General features: G+C 42.2%; 1 protein-coding gene across 2 annotated transcripts in view; it reads left to right on the forward strand.

Moving 5' to 3' along the window:
- Positions 1 to 21,064, forward strand: part of LHFPL6 (LHFPL tetraspan subfamily member 6) — a 236,031-nt gene extending 214,967 nt beyond the window's left edge. For both annotated transcript variants that reach the window (XM_069601487.1, XM_069601486.1), the window contains exon 4: positions 19,933 to 21,064. In XM_069601487.1, the coding sequence (XP_069457588.1) occupies positions 19,933 to 20,051 (119 nt within the window). In that variant the 3' untranslated portion in view covers positions 20,052 to 21,064. The remainder of the gene's footprint in view (positions 1 to 19,932) is intronic.
- Positions 21,065 to 23,195: the final 2,131 nt, after the last annotated feature.

Below are 23,195 nucleotides of genomic sequence, written 5' to 3' on the forward strand. Positions count from 1 at the left end.
GGCATCTGAGGTGTGTGTGAGCCATGCTGGCCTGCTGGGTCATCCCAGAGAGTGGCAGGCAGCGTCTGTCGCTCTGTTCAAGAAGAGACCCCTAACACTTGATGTGTTTATGTTCATTCAGTTCAGTCCAGTTCAGTTCAGTCGCTCAGTCATGTCCCACTCTTTGGAACCCCATGGGCTGCAGCACGCCATGCTTCCCTGTCCATCACCAACTCCCGGAGCTTGCTCAAACTCATGTCTATTGAGTCGGTGATGCCTTCCAACCATCTCATCCTCTGTCGTCCCCTTCCCCTCCTGCCTTCAATTTTTCCCAGCATCAGGGTCTTTTCCAGTGAGTCAGTTCTTCACATCAGGTGGCCAGAGTATTGGAGCTTCAGCATCAGTCCTTCCAATGAATATTCAGGACTGATTTCCTTTAGGATTGACTGGTTTGATATCCTTGTGGTCCAAGGGACTCTCAAGAGTTTTGAACACCACAGTTCAAAAGCATCAATTCTTCGGTGCTCAGCTTTCTTAATGGTCCGATTCTCACATCCATACTTGCTTACTGGAAAAATGATAGCTTTGACTAGAAGGGCCTTTGTCAGCAAACTAATGTCTCTGCTTTTTAATATGCTGTCTAGGTTTGTCATAGCCAAGGAGCAAGCGTCTTTTAATTTCATGGCTGCAATCACCATCTGCAGTGATTTTGGAGCCCAAGAAAATAAAGTCTGTCACTCTTTCCATTGTTTCCCCATCTATTTGCCATGAAGTAATGGGGCTGGACGCCATGATCTTCATTTTTTGAATGTTGAGTCTTAAGCCAGCTTTTTCACTCTTCTCTTTCGCTTCATCAAGAGGCCGTTTAGTTCCTCTTCACTTTCTGCCATAAGAGTGGTGTCGTCTGCATATCTGAGGTTATTTATATTTTCCCCTATTTGGTCATTGCTTAAAGGTAATCAATGCTCTCATTTTGAGACTGCTCTTTGGGGGACTGGTTAGCGGTAACGTGTTGCATGTGTATTGATATTTAGCCAGAGTTCAAGTCTTTAAAGCAGCAATAATTTCCACCTCCTCCAAGGCTATTATCTGGAACTCCTCCAAACTCTTGACACTCAAGTCCTAATCACTGGCAGTCACTTAGAACAGGGGTCTCCAACTTCCAGGATCTCATGCCTGATGATTTTAGGTGAAAGTGATGTAATAAGAATAAGATGCACAATAAATGTAGTGCTCTTGAGACATCCTGAACCCATCCCGCTCCAACCTAGTCCCTGGAAAACTTGTATTTCATGAAACCAACCCCTGATGTCAAAAACACTGGGGACCACTGACTTAGAAGGTCCAGCATGAGCCTATATTCCTTCACTCAGGTCTAGTGCCAGAGGGTGGCAGAGAGAAGCCATGCATCTTCTGTGAGTTAAGCTGAGACCCAAACTGAGTAGGCCCAGAGGGACCCATGGGAACATTCTGGAAGGTGATGCTGCAAAGGATAGCTGGAAACTTCCACAGACAGAAGAAGTCCAACTTGGCTGGTGCTGAAATGATGGAGCAAAATGTCCTGGCACCTCCGAGGGAAGAACAATCAGCTTTGTGGGTCCCTCTGCCTTCTTAGTGGCCCTTTTTCCAGAGATGAAGGATTTTTCACTTTCATCTCAGAAAATGGGGAGAACCTATTCATTTCATGGGCATGCATTCAACCCATCCATTTCTGGGCCCTAGCAACAACATTAGCGCATAAACATTTCCACTTTGGGCTTCCCTGGTGGCTCAGATGGTAAAGAATCTGCCTGCAATGTGAGAGACCCAGGTTTGATCCCTGGGTCGGGGAGATCACCTGGAGAAGGGAAAGGCTACTCACTCCAGTATTCTTGCCTGGAGAATTCCATGGACAGAGGAGTCTGGTGGGCTACAGTCCATGGGATCACAAAGAGTCAGAGACAACTGAGCGACTAACACATACACATACACATCTCCACTTTTAAGTATAGCTTTAGTAAATGCCTCTAGACCTGCTTTAGGGAAAAGTGCCCCCATTCTGTATAATCCTAAATCCAATTCTATCTGCTTTCCTAAACCATCTTTGTGCGTTCTTCTGGGACAGGATTTTTGCAACATTGCTGCCTATGTCAGTTTGACGGTTCATAGCAGTATTCAGTAGATGTATTTATTCAACGAGTATGTATTAAGCACATTCTAGGTACCCAAAGTTGTGCCATATACTTAGAATAAAATTATGAATTAGGTAGATAGGATCCTTACCTGCTTGTCACGTATCTACTGTCTACTAAATGGTTCAAAAAAGAGAGGGAGGCTGAGAGAGAAGGAAGGAAGAGAGAAGATAGAAAAGAAGAAACCTTATAGCTCATTTTTGACTAACAAGGCAGTTGCCATCATGTTTCTCTACACACTCAGCTGCTGATATCCTGGAGAGAATCATAACCATACTTTCTGAGGGACTAATGGCTTAACCATCTCCTAGAAAGTAATCAAGTTGAGTGTCATAGTTTAAAGAACCAAATACCCTGGTAGATGAAAAAGGAAATTGCTCTAAATCTTTCCTTCCTGAAGTCTTTTTTGGTTTCATTGTTTAGAGCAGGATCTTTCCTGTTGTTGTATCAGTGCCTTTTAATAACCTAATTCAGTGACTTGCTGCTATTTGTAGCAGTGGAATTCAGTGCTAATGGAAAAAAGAAAATGTGTTAGAAAACCTTTGGGAAATGAGAAATATTCTTCCCAATAGTTTAGTGGCCACAAGATATTAAGAACTAATAAACCAAACTATTGGAAAGAATATTTTAGTCTATCTTTTAAGGATCTTTCTTCATTTTTTTCAATGGTTACCTTTTATAACAACAAGAGTAGATATACCTGAACTGTGTGCCTTTAAGACAGATAGGCTATATGAACATCATCTGGAATAAATATGTAGATTTATTAAAATTTTCCCATAGTTAAGAATTTGGTGATAGTCTATTAATTAAGAAGATTCTACCCCTCCCAACCCCCAGTATCCCAAGCAGATAATTCCTTCTGATAATGTAATACACATTTTTAAATATAAATTTATTTATTTTAATTGGAGGCTAATTATTTTACAATATTGTATTGGATTTGCCATGCATCAACATGAATCTGCCACGATTGTACATGTGTTCCCCATTCTGAACCCCCCTCCCACCTCCCTCCCCATACCATCCCTCTGGGTCATCCCAGTGCACGAGCCCTGAGCATCCTGTATCATGCATCAAACCTGGACTGACTATTTGTTTCACATATGATATTATACATGTTTCAGTGCCATTCTCCCAAATCATCCCACCCTCGCCCTCTTCCACAGAGCCCAAAAGACTGTTCTATACATCTGTGTCTCTTTTGCTGTCTCACATACGGGCTTATTGTTACCATCTTTCTAAATTCCATATATATGCGTTAGTATACTGTATTGGTGTTTTTCTTTCTGGCTTACCTCACTCTGTATAATAGGCTCCAGTTTCATCCACCTCGTTAGAACTGATTCAAATGTATTCCTTTTAATGGCTGAGTAATACTCCATTGTGTATATGTACCACAGCTTTCTTATCCATTCGTCTGCTGATGGACATCTAGGTTTCTTCCATGTCCTGGTTATTATAAACAGTGCTGTGATGAACACTGGGGTACACATGTCTCTTTCAATTCTGGTTTCCTCGGTGTGTATGCCCAGCAGAGGGATTGCTGGGTCGTATGGCAGTTCTCTTTCCAGTTTTTTAAGGAATTGCCACACGGTTCTCCATAGTGGCTGTACTAGTTTGCATTCCCACCAACAGTGTAAGAGGGTTCCCTTTTCTCCACACCCTCTCCAGCATTTATTGCTTGTAGACTTTTGGATAGCAGCCATTCTGACTGGCGTGAAATGGTACCTCATTGTGGTTTTGATTTGCATTTCTCTGATAATGAGTGATGTTGAGCATCTTTTCATGCGTTTGTTAGCCTTCTGTATGTCTTCTTTGGAGAAATGTCTGTTTAGTTCTTTGGCCCATTTTTTGATTGGGTCATCTATTTTTCTGGAATTGAGCTGCAGGAGTTGCTTGTATATTTTTGAGATTAATTCTTTGTCAGTTGCTTCATTTGCTATTATTTTCTCCCATTCTGAAGGCTGTCTTTTCACCTTGCTTATAGTTTCCTTTGTTGTGCAGAAGCTTTTAATTTTAATTAGGTCTCATTGTTAATTTTTGCTTTTATTTCCAATATTCTGGGAGGTGGGTCATAGAGGATTCTGCTGTGATTTATGTCCTCTAGGAGTTGTATAGTTTCTGGTCTTACGTTTAGATCTTTAATCCATTTTGAGTTTATTTTTGTGTTTGATGTTAGAAAGTGTTCTAGTTTCATTCTTTTACAAGTGGTTGACCAGTTTTCCCAGCATCACTTGTTAAAGAGTTTGTCTTTTCTCCACTGTATATTCTTGCTTCCTTTGTCAAAGATAAGGTGTCCATAGGTGTGTGGATTTATCTCTGGGCTTTCTATTTTGTTCCATTGATCTATATTTCTGTCTTTGTGCCAGTACCATACTGTCTTGATGACTGTGGCTTTGTAGTAGAGCCTGAAGTCAGGCAGGTTGATTCCTCCAGTTCCATTCTTCTTTCTCAAGATTGCTTTGGCTATTTGAGTTTTTTTGTATTTCCATACAAATTATGAAATTATTTGTTCTAGCTCTGTGAAAAATACTGATGGCAGCTTGATAGGGATTGCATTGAATCTATAGATTGCTTAGGGTAGTATACTCATTTTCACTATATTGATTCTTCCCATCCATGAACATGGCATATTTCTCCATCTATTAGTGTCCTCTTTGATTTCTTTCACCAGTGTTTTGTAGTTTTCTATATATAGGTCTTTTGTTTCTTTAGGTAGATATATTCCTAAGTATTTTATTCTTTTCATTGCAATGGTGAATGGAATTGTTTCCTTAATTTCTCTTTCTATTTTCTCATTATTAGTGTATAGGAATGCAAGGGATTCCTGTGTGTTGATTCTATATCTTGCAACTTTACTATATTCATTGATTAGCTCTAGTAATTTTCTGGTGAAGTCTTTAGGGTTTTCTATGTAGAGGATCATATCATCTGCAAACAGTGAGAGTTTTACTTCTTCTCCAATTTGGATTTCTTTTATTTCTTTTTCTGCTCTGATTGCTGTGGCCAAAACTTCCAGAACTATGTTGAATAGTAGTGGTGAAAGTGGGCACCCTTGTCTTATTCCTGACTTTAGGGGAAATGCTTTCAATTTTTCACCATTGAGGATAATGTTTGCTGTGGATTTGTCATATATAGCTTTTATTATGTTGAGGTATGTTCCTTCTCTTCCTGCTTTCTGGAGAGTTTTTAACATAAATGGATGTTAAATTTTGTCAAAGGCTTTCTCTGCATCTATTGAGATAATCATATGGCCTTTATTTTTCAATTTGTTAATGTGGTGTATGTAATACACATTTGAAGACAGTTCTTTCAAATCTTTATATTATGGCTCTTAATCTCAGGAGAAATATTTCTGCCCCAGAACTGAGAATTCACAAACTTAGGTGTTAGTGACCTTCCTGTGCATTTTTACCTTTGTTCCATAATAAAAAATAAAATAGAAATAGAAGATAAATGGCTTAACATGTCTCCTGTTAAGAAGGGGCCATTGGTGAGCATTTTTAATAAACTCAAAAATCTTTTTAGGATAAAGCCCAAAATATAACAAAGTAAACAAAGGGCTTGTCTTTTCTGACTCTTCATCTGATTTTTAGCCTGGTAGAATGTTGACAAGAACTAATTAACATAGGGAATTTGTGGGGTGAAACTCATTTATTGGATCTTTTCAGAAAATTCCATATGAATGAATTACTCCAGATAAATGAATTTTCCCCTTAAAGGGAAAAACTTGGACTGGATTTGAATCTCGGTTTCACTTCTCAAGAGTTGTTTGATTCTGGGCGAGTTCTGGGAGAGTTCTAAGCCCTCAGAACTTCAGTTCTTGGTCTCTAAAAGAAGATACTACTACTTCACCTGCCTGTTAAAATAACTGAAGGGGATAGTGAAAGATGCTTCATACATCAAGATGCACAAATAAATATCAGTTCTTCCTTTTTGCTTTAAACACAAACGTATTTCCTGTTTTAATCATGTTGAAAAAGTTTGAGGATGTATCATATGCTTTTCCATCAGTTTAATATATAAAAGATATAAAAAACATAAACAAGATTTTTAAAAAAAATCATTAACTACTTGCTGTCATATGGAATCATCCCCAAGACATCCCCAACAGAGCATGTGTAGAGTGGTTTACCTTTTCACCAAATAACCAAGACTGAAAAAAACTGAGTTCTCTGTGCTTTTTGGTAGTTGTTTTGCAACAGTTTTATGTCACCCTGTCAATGATAATTCATTACAGTTATTAATTACCCCTTTCTCTCCTTATTCCCTCACTTCTAATTTGTGTCCTTTTCTGTTGAGTCATCATAAATCATCTTAGAACCATGCTTAAAAAAAAAAAAAAACAGTTCAGCGCTGTTTCTGTGCACTGTGTGTCTTTGAATCACTGATTTTTGCCTATTCTGGACAGCTTTTTTTTGGACCCCTTGATTTGGGGTCATGTTTTGGATAGCTGAGGATGTCAGCTCCACAATATCTGGAGACATACGGTACTTGGGTTAGCAACCGGATGTCTTGATGATATTGGTAACTGAGTTCAGTGTTATATTAACCCTTGTTCTAAGGGTGAGTTTTAACTTGAGGTCTCCAGATCATTCAAGATGGCCACAGTCCATCAATAGACTTCGGGGAATTTGTGATGTCACTGAAATTGTGTGCACATGTCATAGGCTTGTGCATATGTGCATTCTCCTGGAGAGAGTATTCATAACTTTTATTCATAATTCAAGTGGATTCCTGACACAAGAGGACTCCGAACCACTGGTAAGCAGCATTTGGAAGCCTGACATTGGAAAGCCTAGAAACCTGAATTCTAGACCTAGTTTCCCAACAATCTTCCCATCCCCCTAGGAAGCTGGGAAGCTATTTGACTGGGGTTCCTTTGACTTGATTTCATTCTCTACAAAAGTGTTTGCCAGAGAGAGGGTATAAGGTGAAACATCTCTACTTGCAATGGGACATGTGTGTGCTCAGTTGTACCCAGCTCTTTGCAACTGCATGGGTGATAGCCCACCAGGCTCCTCTGTCTATAGGATTTTCCGGGCGAGATTACTAGAGTAGGTTGCCGTTTCCTTTTCCAACTCGCAGTAGACATTATTGCAAATAAGTACTCCCATACTTCAATTCTAATTTGAAATTGTATCTGTGAAAATGAGCATTCCACCTTCCTAAGGAATGGAATACGCTTCCACTTGGAGTCCTCACTGGATTCTTTAGTGCTGGTCTTGGGAAGCAATCTTCCATCATATCTGGGGAACATGTTGTTCTGACCTGTTCTCAAAGATGTCTGTAGTGAGCAGTTTTGGAAGATAATGACTCTTGCTGGCGCAAAAGACAGGTTTTATTTATTGTTCCCTTTAATAATCTCTGCCTCCAGGGCAAAGTTTGGGTGGATTTACTTGCAGTCTATTATAAAAAATTGGGGATCCCTAAGCTTGGGGTTCCTCAATGGTGACACAGAAGTACTGAGTTTACCATGTGGGTCCCTGTGGAATGTAGAAGGCCAAAAGATGGACTCAGATGTGAAGCTTGTGCTGGTTGCCGTTTTGAATAATAACAGAGGCCTCCGTCTCTGATCCAGGAGTCGCCTAGCTTTTGCCAGCATCCATGAAAGTGTGGCAGGCTAACTCGTTAGCTTATGAGTAAAATCTCAAGATTCTTCAAAGTTCTTAACACCACTATTATAATGCCTGTCCTTCATTTTAAAATACTTCAGGAATGAGATGTGTGTGTGAGTCACAGGAAGTCATAGCTCAGGTGCAGGCTCCAGAGTGGAAACTCAGGGATATTAGTACACGTGTTGCTGTTGTTGTTTTAATTTAAACGTCTTATTTTAAGTGAAAATGTTAGTTGCTCAGTCGTGTCCAACTCTTTGTGACACCATGGACTGTAGCCCACCAGGTTCCTCTGTCCATAGAATTCTCCAGGCAAGAATACTGGAGTGGGTGGCCATGCCCTCCTCCAGGGGATCTTCCCAATCCAGGGATCAAACCTGGGTCTCCTGCACTGCAGGCAGATTCTTCACAGTCTGAGCCACTGGAGTGTACAGTATGAGCCCTGGAGTATACTGGAGTATAACCAGCTGATTAAAAACGTAAGGGTTTCAGGTGCACAACAAAGCAAACCCAGACATACATACACATGTATCCATTTTCTCCCAAACTCCTTTCCCATCCAGGCTGCCACACAACATTGAACAGAGTTCTCTGTGCTCTACAGTAGGTCCTTGTTAGTTATCCGTTTAAAATACAGCAGTGTAGTACACGTTTTGTTATCCATATCTTGACCAACACAAGAAGCCTCACCCATGGTCAGAAATGGATTTTTAAAGGTGAAATAGGTGTCTTATTAATGAGCATGATAAATGTTAAAAATGGACTCTCATTGGTGAAATTAAAGGTATTCAAGATTGTGGATTGGCTAAAAGAGATACTCTCTGTCTTCACATAAAAGGATTTAAACAGCCATCTAGGCACATAGCCCTTATTGTAAGTCTGAAAGATATCTAAAATATTTAACAACCAAAATGGCCCTGACTAATCCTAACTAAAATAAATGCTGGAGTAGGCTCCCAAGGGGCCTTGACCGGCCAAGCACCAGCCTTTTCATTCTTGGGAATGAGGCTAGGATTCCCTAGGGTTCTCAGAGGAGGAAGGGGACCATGGGGCACTTGGAGAACTTGGAGACAGCGGCTGTTTATGCACTAGTACCCAGATACATATTTTAGTATTTTTAACAATGAAAACAGAGCTTCCCTGGTGGTCTGGTGGTTAAGAACCCACCTGCCAATGCAGGGGACCCGGGTTCAGTTTCTGATGCAGGAAGATCCCACCTGCCTCGGAACAACTAAGCCCGTGAGCCACAACTACTGTGCCCACATGCCTGGCGCCCATACTCCACATCAAGAGAAACCACTGCAGTGAGAAGCCCACACACCACAGCGAAGACCCGACACAGCCAACAATAAGTAAAAGTTTAAAAAATAAAACAATGAGAACAGCTTTACTAAAACACTCTGCCACATCCACTCTGCCATAAGAAAGTCAGCCAAAGTCTGATCACCCATAAGGACTCTGTTTCTTGTCCCTGGTTCAGAGGATTTTTGGTTACTTGTTGCCAGAAGGAACAGAATCCCTTGAACCTTGCATTTGCTTCCAGTGGTTCTTTGGTGCAAGATGGTAGCCCATCTTAAAACGATAGGGAGCTAGGATTTAACTAGCTCTTGGAACAGTTGGTGAGCTGATTTGTGCCTGCTTTTTGATAACTGTTTAATAAGCTTCTGTATGTGTCGCAGAATGCGGTCTGAGACTTGCTTTCATTATAACTTGGAAATGAAGTCGTCGGATGGTAGCTATGCCTCACCGTCCCTCTCTCATTTTCAGCGGGGCTGGGTTGTAATTTACCAGGGTCTCAAGGTTGTGCTTGACCAAATTGGATTAAGCTCGTTCCCAAGGGCTACCTTATAAGCAAGGAGCGATCATCAAGGAAACCTTTTGGACCGAGGGCAGCTCCCCAAGATCAAAGGAGCCCTGGTTGCCACACATTTCCATTTCAGTGGATATGGAGACTATATGCAGAGGCTGCTCAGTGGCCGATGAAAGCGTGACAGGTGCGAACAGGGGGAGGGTAGATAAAAATGCTGTCAGGATGGAAACCAGCACCTCTTCTCATGGGACTGTTGGAAAATTGGCCGCAGCCACAGGCCAAGCTGGGAAGCAGCAATTAGAGAGCGCCTGGGTCTTTTCACACTCTCTTTGGGGCCGGCCATGAGACAGAGGGGCTGAATTTCAGGTAGTTTCCAGCCTTTATAAATAGCAGCTACAGACAGAAACCAAAGGGCCATCTTTATCACCTACACTGAATAAGGCCCCGCTGGATATCTCCACCACCCCCATGTAGAGATGGGATTCTGTGTCAGTTCACAGCGTGAACACAAAGACCAGCAGGTATACACACTCTGTGTATGGAGCCAGTGTGTGTGCCTTATCGTCTTAACAGCGGCGTTATCTCTAGTGGAACTTTTTAGGATGGATTTGGGGCTAAGGGGCAAGAATTAATAACAACCGTGCCAGCAGAGACTCTGCTAGCCAGACTGGACAACAGGTCCACCATTTTTATGGGTAAATTATGCAACTATATAGCAACAAAACTATCCACCAGGCAGGCCATGGAACAGAGGTCCCTCTGATGGGTGTGATTTTAAGGATTCAGATGCCGCTCCACTCTCCCTACTTTTCTGCCACATAAAGTGAAGTTTAATCACATTTCCGAAGGCACCAGGGTATTTTTATTTCTGTTGCTCCGCCTCTGTATTGCAGGGATGCTGTGAAGGCAAGGCGTCTCAGCCTCTGCTTTCATGGTTATGTGATTCTGGCAGGGATTTCAGGATAAGATGATGCAAGGCCCTGATTTAGCGCAGAGTTTAGGAGGAAGGACCCTGGGTGGATCTGATGAGCACATCTGGTGTGGTACACAAGGGAAACTCCCTGAAACTCAGGTGTGAGTGGAAGTGAAGAAACACTGGTTCCCAGGCAGCCACACCCAGTACAGTCACCCGGGTGTCTCGTTCTCAGATCTTCCAGCTTCTCTGATGGACCCATAATGTAGTATTTAAAATCTCCAGGGCTTCCCTGGTGGTCCAGTGGTTAAGAATCTGCCTGCCAACGTAGGGGACACAGGTTCAGTCCCTTTTCTGGCAGGATCCCACACGCCACAGAGCAGCTAAGCCCGTGAGCTGCAACTGCTGAAGCACAAGAGCTCTAGAGCACAGGAGAAGTCACCGCAATGAGAAGCCTGTGAACTGCAGCCTAGAATAGGCCATGCCCCCACAACTAGAGAAAGCCTGCACGCAGCCACGAAGACCCAACAGACAAATAAAATTTTTTAAAAAGTAAAATGAAAAATAAAATCTCCAGATGCTCAAAAATTTTTTTTAAAAATCTTACAGTCCAAATACACACTCTGATATTATAACTTACTAAGATTCAAGGAGGTATTAACAATAAAAATAATAGTAGTAATCAGTTCAGTTCAGTCATTCAGTTGTGTCTGACTCTTTGCGACCCCATGAGCAGCACTCCAGGCCTCCCTGTCCATCACCAACCCCTGGAGTCCACCCAAACCCATGTCCATCGAGTCGGTGTTGCCATCCAGCCATCTCATCCTCTGTCGTCCCCTTCTCCTCCTGCCCCCAATCCCTCCCAGCATCAGGGTCTTTTCAAATGAGTCAGCTCTTCTCATCAGGTGGACAAAGTGTTGGAGCTTCAGCTTCAACATCAGTCCTTCCAATGAACACCCAGGACTGATCTTCTTTAGGATGGACTGGTTGGATCTCCTTGCGGTCCAAGGGACTCTCAAGAGTCTTCTCCAACACCACAGTTCAAAAGCATCAATTCTTCAGCGCTCAGCTTTCTTTATAGTCCAACTCTCACATCCATACATGACTACTGGAAAAACCATAGCCTTGACTAGACGGACCTTTGTTGGCAAAGTAATGTCTCTGCTTTTTAATATGCTGTCTAGGTTGGTCATAACTTTCCTTCCAAGGAGTGTCTTTTAATTTCATGGCTGCAGTCACCATGTGCAGTGATTTGGGAGCCCAGAAAAATAAAGTCAGCCACTGTTTCCACTGTTTCCCTATCTATTTGCCATGAAGTGATGGGGCCAGATGCCGTGATCTTCGTTTTCTGAATGTTGAGCTTTAAGCCAGTTTTTTCACTCTCCTCTTTCACTTTCATCCAGAGGCTCTTTAGTTCTTCACTTTCTGCCATAAGGGTTAGTAACAATAATAGCTAGTAATAGCTAGCTTTTCTCCCTGGGTGTGTAGTTTGGGCTCAGTACAGCTGCTGTTCTGGGTGTGCTGCCTTTTCATGAGTTTGAGCATCTGTGCAAGTGTGGGACCTCCGAAAGGTACTTTCTGGTAAATCCCTAAGTTGATGATGACTAGCATTGTTTCCTTGGAGGAGGGCATGGAAACCCACTCCAGTATTCTTGCCTGGAGAATCCCCATGGACAGAGGAACCTGGTGGGCTACAGTCCATGAGGTTGCAAAGAGTCAGACATGACTGAACCGCTAAGCACAGCACAGCACTGTTTCTGTAGGAGGCAGTAAATAGTACCTGCGAGAACTTTTTTTCTTTGTTCCCCAGCTCCTCACCCTGAAGGTGAAGCTAAAAACATTTCTTTGGGAACAAGAGAGATAAAACAAAGCAAATTAAAATTATGGCTCTTTAATGAAATCTTTGTGGGAATCCAGAAGAGAAATGCATGCCATTGGATAGAATACAATCAGTGTGTAACTCAGGAAGGATTTTCCCCCTAAAATCTGAGACTCATAAAACATGAACTCATGTTTGAGTAGAGAGCTTACACAGCAGTCAATTACCCATCACATACTCGTCTAGACAGCCCTTGCCTCACTCCCACTCTGGCTGCAGAATGAATGAAGATGTGCTATAATTTACAAGGCTGGTATTTTCCTATCAAAATTGACTGTAACATATCTCCTTAGACATGGTGCAATTTTGAGCGCTTTGCAGATACATATCTTATCTTTTCCAGAAAGTAAATCCCTGCTCCCTTGGACATGCAGGTTACGAAGAATACTTTAATGCATAGCTTGAGTGTATCAGCTCTTACCAATGGACACATATACATCACATTCTCTCTACATTCCTGGTTGCCTCCTTGGAGAAGACAGGGCAAACAAAGAAGGTGTGGAGTCTTTTAAGGGTTTCTTGCCTCCTCTAATACATTGAAGTGGCTCTAGTGTTCCACACTAGACCCTTGTATACTCAGGTATCTGTGTGTTTGGGCAGAAAGGGTATCTATCATTCAACTATCCGGAGAGTTCCAATCCAACGGTCCAGTCTCCTAAACCTAGAAATTAAGGGGCAGGAGAGGTAGAAAGATATAGTCAGCCTGGTTCATTAAGGTCCAGAGCAGCAGTTCTTGAGGAGAGAGACTGGGTCGGTTCACTGAGCTGCGGTTCTGGAGACCGAAGGCATGAAGGTGGGTGCTGCTGCCTGGGACGCTCTGTGTGCAGACTCGGTGCCCAATCTTTGGACTGGGCTGGATTCTACCATTGCACATGCCTCCACACTATCTACTCTGGGGATTTACCCATGGGGAACCCCATTCCTGAGATCTGCTTGTGGACAGCGCCCCCTGGAGCACATCTCAGGAAGTACAGTATCAGTGGGGCTCTGAAGTCATGTCCAGGATGGGCTGTATCCTCAGTATGGGTTATTGCCTCTGGTTACAAACAGAAATGAACCAAGAGCCTTCAGAAGAACCCCACCTCACCAACTTTCTTCCCTCAGCCTTTTTACTTTTACATTTTTTGCCCAGCAGTCAAGTTTGAGTTCTGCTTGTCTCTTTTCAGACACACGTGTTATTTTAACTACTTGTTCCATTAAAAGTTTGAATCAAAGCTTTTGTATGTTTTAGGTCAAATGTTTAAACTCTATTTATTTGGGGGGGGGGGCAACACTTTCGTTGGAAAAGGCAATGGCACCCCACTCCAGTACTCTTGCCTGGAAAATCCTACGGACAGAGCAGCCTGGAAGGCTGCAGTCCATGGGGTCACTGAGGGTCAGACACGACTGAGTGGCTTCTCTTTCACTTTTCACTTTCATGCATTGGGGAAGGAAATGGCACCCCACTCCAGTGTTCTTGCCTGGAGAATCCCAGGGATGGCGGAGCCTGGTGGGCTGCTTTCTATGGGGTCACACAGAGTCGGACACGACTGAAGTGACTTAGCAGCAGCAACGCTTTTGTTTGGTAACTTCACAAAAGAACACATGGAATCAGTACCGTGACAGGTTCTTTTTGTTCTTGGTTTTCATGCATAGGTAGACTAGATGGTCTGAATAGGAAGAGGTAGGAAAGAATTTATTCAAGAGGAAAAAGACCTCTCAAACTTCTGCCCATGGTATTTAAGAACACAAAAGTGTTTTTCTCTGTCTACTGACCCTCCCACCTTCCTACCTTCGTTATTTGTACAGCAAAAGAGTTGAAATCTAATATGCCTGCTTCTTCTCTACACAAACTTTGCACTGACACCTTAACTTGCTGAAAAGTTTAAAATATCACAGGTGAAAGATGTCCTGCCTTGATAAAGAAAGGCAGTTAGCTTATATACAAGGCTGGGAACTCAGCAGTGATCTGGTGAGGAGAGAAATAAGCTGGAAACCAGCAAGGCTCAAGTTCAAATGCAGAGCAGGGGCAGGGTGAGTACACAGGGGAGTTTAGTCAGCCTGCAGGACTAGCTGAAGGATCCTGGTTTATGTTCAAATGAGCAGTACTGCGCACAGTAGGAGGTGCTGTGGCAAAGTTTCTGGGTATTGAATGAGGATGGCCCAGTGGGCTCCCGCCAGACTGCTAGCAGTTTGCAAGCAGAGAGGAGCTGAAATATGACCCATACCTGGAGCCCTTACTCAGCTACCCTCAGGCCAGGGCAGGTCAGAAACATCCACTTTGGGAGCATGTTTATGGTAAGTGATTGCTCAGGAAAAATCAATTATCTGAATTGATCAAGTAAATGTATTGGATTATCACTCCCCCTCATTCTCTAGGGGGATGAGGTCGCCAAGAGAGTTCAGATTGGTTCTGCTAGCTCCAAAATTGAGAATGCTAGATCTGTAACGTACAAGTCTTTAATAACTAAAATAGTGCCAGGTAGACATAGGCATATGGAGTCTTCTAAGAATACTGGTAAATTCAAAGATGCACCATATAGCTTATTTCTGCACAACATGTAAGTTCTGGCAAAGACAAGTACTATCTGACAACTGGGGAAATTTTTAATATGGATCTTCCTAAAACGTATCTGAGCACAGGAGAAAGTTTTGGAGTTCAAGTTCAAGCTCCATCACTGATTTGAGATACTGGGCCATTGACTTATCTTGCATGCTGTGCAGGGTCCTCATCTTCAAAATGGGAATGACAGATTTGTTTCTCTGATTTCCTGAAGGCATCATAGGCAAAAATGGTCACCTGAGATGCTGCTTCTAGACGGTTTAGCACCTGCTTCACAGGCTGTCCACAACCGCTGTTATATAACTGTTAATTTCAGATCTCTATTCTCAGCACTAGTATTGTGTCTGATATCCACAAATGTGTATTGATTGTCTGCTGTGCTCCAGACATCATCATATTGAGCACTTGGATATAGGGGCAGACAGGCAGTCACATGGTAGGCACTAAAACAGCAATCAAACAATTGAACGAGTAAATACAGTTCCTCAAAAGATGAACTGATCGTTGAAATTTCATTTTTATTTGTAGTAAGCAGGGTTATTTTTTTTACATTTATATATTTATTTCTGTGTCCTGTGCTCAGTCGCTTAGTCCTGTCTGACTCTTTGTGACCCTATGGACAGACTGTAGCCTACCAGGCTCTTCTGTCCATGGAATTTTCCAGGCAAGAATACTGAAGTGGGTTGCCATTTTCTTCTCCAGGGGATTTTGCCGACCCAGGGATTAAACCCATCTCCAGAGTCTCCTGCATTGCAGAAGGATTCTTTCCCACTGAGTCACCGGGAAAGCCTCCTTATTTATATATATTTGGCTGCAGTAGATCTTCGTTGTTGCATGCAGGATCTTTTTATTTATTTTTTTATTTTTTCAGTTGTGACATATGGGATCTAGTTCCCTGACCAGGAATTGAATCTAGACTCCCTACGTTGGGAGCATGGAGTCTTAGTCACTGAACCACCAGGGAAGTCCCAAGGCTGGGCTCTTTGTACCTTTTCTTCTGTCTATTACTAACAGAAGATGCACTAAAAACTAATTTGAAAGTGAAAAGTCCCTCAGTCATGTCCAACTCTTTGCGACCCCACAGACTATAGAGTCCATGGAATTTTCTAGGCCAGAATACTGGAGTGGGTAGCCTTTCCCTTCTCAGAGGGTCTTCCCAACCCAGGGATTGAACCCAGGTCTCCCACATTGCGGGTGGATTCTTTACTAGCTGAGCCACAGGGAAACCCAAGAATACTGGAGTGGGTAGCCTATCCATTCTCCAGCACATCTCAACCCAGGAATCGTCTCCTGCATTGCAGGTAGATTCTTTACCAACTGAGCTGCCAATTTGAGACACCCTAGAAAAAATCAGCCATACCTCTCCCACCCACCTTTTCCCTGGGGCTGCCCTGGAACACAGCCAGGACACCTTTTTCCATTGAATGTGCAGGTGGCTGTGGTTTGCAGCTTTCTGTCCCATTAACCTCTTATTTTATCTGTCGAGAATAGCATCCCCCATTGCTGAAAGCAGTGGTTTGCCAACCTGGTGGGCTTGAAGTCCTGTTTGATGGAGCATTACAGAGAGCAAAAAGGAAAGTTTAAAGGGATTTGCTCCTCTAATTTCCTGAAAGGATCACAGACAAAGCTTGCCCTCTAGTAAAATACTTTGTGTTTGCACTATAATAATAAGAATTTATTGCCACCGCAGGGGAAAGGAGAGGCCAAGGAAAAATAGTCCCCTATTTCCTGGTTTTCCTTTGTTTCCATTACTACTCACGGACTACCGTGCTGTTTAAAGCATATAAACTTAAAACAGCTGCTCTTTCCTAATTGCCTAATGTACTCAGAAAGACTTTTTCTATTACTGTAAAACAGTGCTAATTTCTTATTATTGAGCATGTGGGTTTTACTATGGAAGGACTCATGCTCAAGAAGAAGAAAAATCTTTCTTCTTTGGAGAAGTTCAAGATACATTTACATTGATAGTTTCATGAAAAAAATTCCTTTCTATATCTAGTTAATTTTGTTAACTGAATTTCAGCAGACATATGTGTAGAGTATACAAGGAATGGGTTCAAGAGAGTGCAATTGATGTGAGCGATACTTAAGAATCGGTCTTGCTAGAATATAAGCCTTTGAAACCAAAGATCCTATCTATTTTGTTCCCCCGGGGTCTCCTGTAACATTGTAACACACAGAGGGGTTGCTCAAGATTTACCTATGGATGTTGACTATCTCAACAACTGGTATGCTGCAGTCCATGGGGTCGCAACGAGTCCGACACGACTGAGCAACTAACTGATTGTCGAATATCTCACATCTCTACATGCCAGCCTAGATGAACATTTGAAGAGGAAGTCTTCAGGCTTCTAGCTCTCAAACTCTGGAGGTGCTCACACCCAACCCCATCTCTTGCTTACCCGAACAGTGGCATCCCCATCTCTTACTTGATCAACACTTTGAAAAGTGTTGCTCAGTCGTGTCCGACTCTTTGCAACCTCATGGACTGTAGCCCACCAGGCTCCTCTGTCCATGATATTCTCCAGGCAAGAATACTGGAGTGGGTTGCCATTTGCTTCTCCAGGGGATCTTCCCAACCCAGGGATTGAACCCGTGTATCCTGCATTGGCAGGTGGATTCTTTACCACTGAGTCACCTGGGAAGCCCAAACAATACTTTAACAAGACCCAAATTTGCCTACGTTTCTCCATTACATTCCCATTCCCATAGTGCAAATACAGTGTTCCCTGGCCTCTCACATTCATCTTTGGCTAACCCCTGCTCATCTGCCAGGTCTCAGCTTAAATTTCATTTCTACTTTAAGGCTCTCCATCACACAACCTCACTGTATAAAATTCCTTATGATTTGCTGTCTTAGCATCCTGGATGTTTTTTCTTCAAAGCACTTATCACAGTTATCATATAAATATCTGAGTGCATGTGTGCTAAGTCGTTTCAGTCGTGTCCAACTCTTTGTGACCCCATGGACTGTATGTAGCCCACCAAGCTCCCCTGTCCATGGGATTCTCCAGGCAAGAATACTGGAGTGGGTTGCTGTACCCTCCTCAGGGGGATCATCCCAACCCAGTGATCTCTTATGTCTCCTGAATTAGCAGTAATACTCCCTTGATGAGATGGTGGCTCCTTAATCCTGGGAACTGTATTTATCATTTTCCAAAGTAGATTCCTAGCACCCGGTGTGTCCTAGTTAGAGTGGTCACTTAAAAATATTTGTTGAATTAATGGATGAATGAGAGAGAGAAAGAAAGTGGGAAGAAGGAATAAAGAATCAGGGGATGGATGACTTAGTGTTTCTTTGAAGTGAAGTGAAGTAGCTCGGTCGTGTCTGACTCCTTGCGACCCCATGGACTGTAGCCTACCAGGCTCCTCTGTCCATGGGATTTTCCAGGCAATAGTCCTGGAGTGGGTTGCCATTTCCTTCTCCAGGGGATCTTCCCAACCCAGGGATCAAACCCGGGTCTCCCTCATTGTAGACAGACGCTTTACCGTCTGAGCCAATTTGTCTAAATTTTCTTGACGCATCTAGAAATGTGTCAAAAATTCTTGACACATCTTAGCATACTGATCTTGACCATTGTTTTGCTTCTCAAAAGATGAGTGTGTGTGTGTGTGTGTGTGTGGTGTCTGTATTTATATGTACTTTAAGTTAGATTAAGGGTTGGCCATATTTCTACATAATCCAGAAAAACCAGAATAAATCCATATTGATTTAATAATGATTTACCTTATGAATTACCTAGCAAATGAAAGTCTGTATATCTGAAATAGAGGAATAATTTTCTTTTAAATCACATTGAATGTTAGTTGCTCATTTTGGATCTTAGCCAGTTAGTAAATTTAAACCACAAAATGTGTAAATCATGCACGTAAACTAGGATCTCCATGTGGTTAATGGCAGTACTGTGTAACACCCACAAACACTTTCAACAGTGGCACACTTCTTAAGTACCTTCTTTTCTGGCCTCACCCCACAGCATGTGGGATCTTAGTTCCTTGAGCAGGCGCAACCTGCAGTGGAACTGAGACTTCACCGCTGGACTGCCAGGGAAGTCCCTTCTTAGTACCTTTATCTGCTGCCCTCCTTTTCCATTTTCATCTGATAGACAGTTGGTCTGATGAGTTGACTATACGTTTTATATAAGGAATAAATTCCTTTAGTAAATAAGGAATGTTGCTTATGTTGCTCCATAAACATAGCAATTATGAGGAATGACACACACACACCCTTATCAAGACAAGGAGTTAATTGGCCTCAGGAAGATGGTGGCTCAAGGAGGATGTGCTGAAGGCTCCATCTTGGTTCTTGAGTCTTTCAGGGAAGGGCAGGACGTGGGTGAGTAGGTAGATATAGGTGGGTGAGTTAAGCCTCCGACAGCCAAAGAAACTTCACAGAACCTTATCATGATAAAGAAAAATAAGAAGGACTGTGTTCCTTTGCTCTTGTCTGAAATCAGTGGCATATCTACTTTTCTATCCTACAGCATTGCTGTTATCACCTGTTAGTTACAGGAGGTTTTTTTGGTAGAGTCTTTCCCTCTAGCATTATCTTTCTAATGGATCACCTCCTTAGAGTGGCCCCTTTGCAAAAGCTGTGTCTATATTTAGGACTGTATCTCTATTTTGAAGTTTTTTCCTAAGGCACCTCATTATGCATACAAGTTTGGGTGATTTAAATCAGAACTAATAACCTTCATCTCTGCTATCTGATGGCTGCTATTCTTCCTTTTCTTCAGCCGTGGGTGTGAGCATCGCAGCTGGGGAGAATTGGTTTCTGTCCCTTAGCTAGCAGGAGACATAGGCCTTGAGGTCCTTCTGAAATGCAGACAATCACACTTGCTTTCTTCCACCTTGAGATAACTTTCAACCCTTATTATCATTTGAGTGAGACTGTATTTCTAAGGAGGATTTCAGTTTCACTTTGGCACACCAGGAGCCCACACCTGGGGAGAAATAACAGAGCCTCCTGTAAAATCAGCCTGACCTGTGCCTGCTTTCTCTCCTTCTCTTGTGTCCCTAGGTAAGTGTGAAATCGGCTGGGCCTACTACTGCACAGGAGGAGGGGCTGCCGCTGCCATGCTGCTCTGCACGTGGCTGGCTTGCTTCTCAGGCAAGAAACAGAAACAGTACCCCTACTGAGATGGAGCCGCCAAGCGCAGACAGAGGAGAAGATGGACCACAGGGACTCAGAGGGACCGAAGCATCCAGCTACTCTCAAAAGGCGGAAGAGTGCTTCTAAACCATACGATGCAAATTAAATGAAACCCAATGGAATCAGAAACATCTTACCACATGGAAGGGTTGTGCAAGATTTGCAAAAGAAATGTAGAGCATGGAATGATACAGAACAATGGACCAAATGCTGAAAATATTGCAGGGTGTTGAGTGTTTCTATTCCACGGAGTATTGTTGATGTAGAACACATACACACACAAAACAAATCTATATATGCAAACAAGGTTTTTGTTTTGTTTTGTTTTTTAGGATGATGACTCAGAGAATCAAAAGGGCTAGTAGAAACAGTATTATGTTAGGAAGCAGGGCAACCCAGAAAGGTTCCCTGTAAGTCATGGCACTTTTGAAAGCACATGAGCATATACAAACATACCCATGCAATCCACATGCCCAAACACAGACATTTCAGTGGTTGCAAAGACTGTACGAGATGGTTAGTGGTACATTACTCCTCTGTTTTCTTTTTAATACACATTTAAAATACAGTATTATCACTTTATAAAGCATACAGTAAACCTAATCAATGGACCAATAAGCCACTTTATCAGTATTTTGTATACCCTGCATAAACTCTTTACGCCCTCAACATGTCTTCAGTGTTTATGCAGACCTTTAGAATTAAGCCTTTGTATTTCAATATTATTAAAAAAAAATATGCAGTATTTCTCTGAGTAGTTTCTGCTGTGATATTCTTACGAAGTAAAGGGGTGACTTTCTGTCCACCATAGGAGAGAGTTCAGTTGAAGACGAGAGAGTAAGGAGAGACATTTTCCAGTCATTAGATCTTGTTTTCTTTCGTCCATTATTGTACTGTGCTGTACCACATTTATTCCAATATTCATTTTGTAAAAAGTAAAAAAGTGCTATTTTGTTTGTATTTGAAAAGCTCTGTGAATAAATTTTCTCTTTGATCGATAGCTCAGTGTGTCATAGAGTGTTATAATTCAGTTATGGGGTTTGCGTGTTAATTTCCTAAAGGTAGCCCTTCAACTCCAACAGTTTTGTAAATTTTTCATTTTATTTTGAGGCCTTCTATTCATTCATTCACTAGTCATCCAACCAGGCATTCTTCTTGGCACACAAGGTACTAAAGGTAAAGTAAAAGTTGCTCAGTCATGTCCAACTCTCTGTGGACATAGGCTGTAGCCTGCCAGGCTCCTCTGTCCATGAAATTCTCCAGGCAATTCTACTGGCGAAGGTAGCCATTCCTTTCTCCAGGGGATCTTCCCAACCCAGGGGTTGAACTCAGGTCTCCTGCATTGCAGGTGGATTTTCTGCTAGTTGAGCTACCATTAAAGGTGAGTATGACATAATTCCTGCTTTCAACCTAAATTCTTTGCCACCAGAATTCTAACTGCCTGTACACTGCACTTCAATCATGATCAAATCCTTATGAGAGAAGAATTTCAAGTCTGTTTTAGATGAAGTTTGAGAATCTGGGCAATATTTAGAAATGGTTGAAGGCAACAAAAACCAAGTCACACATGGTTCATTCTCCGTGGCTGATGACAGAGTGGTCTCAAGCTGGCCGTGACGTGCAGCCCCTCCACTTTTATAAGGGGCTACCTTTCTTTGGTGTTTCTGTGCCAGGAGCAATGTCTTTCAAGCGTCTTGGCAATTCAGATCCTGTTACCCTCCTATTCCCAGCCCAAATCCTTGACTAGAGTAAAAGATCTGCACCCTTTGACCTCCCCTTAAGAGAACCAATTCTTTGAAAAGCAAAGACTGGATGACAGTTATTCTTCTATTAGGCAATGCTGAGTAAGCATGAAATCTTTAAAACTTCTGGTTCAATTGGTTTCCAAATTTTATATTGTTCATATTTGGAAATTGAACATTTTGTTTATACTTGTAACTATATTTTTATTCCTTCAATGCATATTAAGCAATTTAACTTGAATATCCGAGTATCACCCTTGCTTCTGGCACTTTTAATCATCCAAGGTGAGGACTGATGCTACCGGGGAAGAACAATACAAGATTTTGGCCAGTAACACTCTGGACTTTCTGAGACTTTGTTGCTATGGAAAAAGTCACTCTGCTTTCAGATGCTTATTTCATCCTGTGCTGAATGCCGTTTGATTGTGTCTCATTATCCACTGAACAGGGGCTTCTCCACTCTGGCTTCCTGCTGGGAGGAGACAATTGCTCTTTGCTTCCTCAATTAGCCCATCATTTTCACGTATTGCTAGTGCCTTTCAAATTTCTTTAACTGCACCTTCTTGTCAGAATAGTATTACGACTTCCTAAACTCGCCTCATCAAATTGGGAGTTCTCAATGGAATTCATTAAGGTCTAATTTCTTGGGCAGATTTAATGATAACATTGTCATTTTTATGTAATCTGCAGGGTTTTAGACATTAGCAAGCCTCACTAGAATAAAAAGCTGATCACTCTGACATGATGAAGTCAGTTGGCACAGGCTTATATCTCCAGTTCTGACTAGTTGTAATTTTTTTTTTGGTTCAAGATATCCCAGGGCTTAATGAGCAGCATCTGATGTATTAGGAATTGTATAAAAAAATCTAAAGAATTTTTATATTTTGATACTTATTTTCAAATGAAAATCAGCTTTAATGAAATAATAATAATAATAGCAATAATGATAAAATCTCTGAGAATTATCTACTACGGACTTCTTGCTGATGTGCATGTAAGGGGCTGCGTTCAGAATCTCACAGCTTGCAGGTAACTGGCGGGGGGAGGGTTTCCTTGTTTTTAAGAAAGAGAAAACAATGCTTAAAGAAGTTAATTGATGGAACTGAATTGACCCTTCCAATTTTCAGCATTTTCATTTGTGTAACTATTAGTTTTTGAGCTCCTGCTGCTTGCTAGGCATTCTGCAGGCATGCTGAGTCTCTTGTCTCCCTATGGAGAGTAGCCTACCAGGCTCCTCTGTCCATGGGATTCTCCAGGAAAGCATACTGGAGTGGGTTGCCATGCCCTCCTCCAGGGGATCTTCCTGACCCAGGAATGGAACCCCTGCCTTTTAATGTCTCCTGCATTGGCAGGCAGGTTCTTTACCCCTACCGCCACCTGGGAAGCCTG

The sequence above is a fragment of the Ovis canadensis genome, chromosome 10 (assembly GCF_042477335.2).
Source record: "Ovis canadensis isolate MfBH-ARS-UI-01 breed Bighorn chromosome 10, ARS-UI_OviCan_v2, whole genome shotgun sequence".
In the NCBI taxonomy this organism is placed as follows: Eukaryota; Metazoa; Chordata; class Mammalia; order Artiodactyla; family Bovidae; genus Ovis; species Ovis canadensis.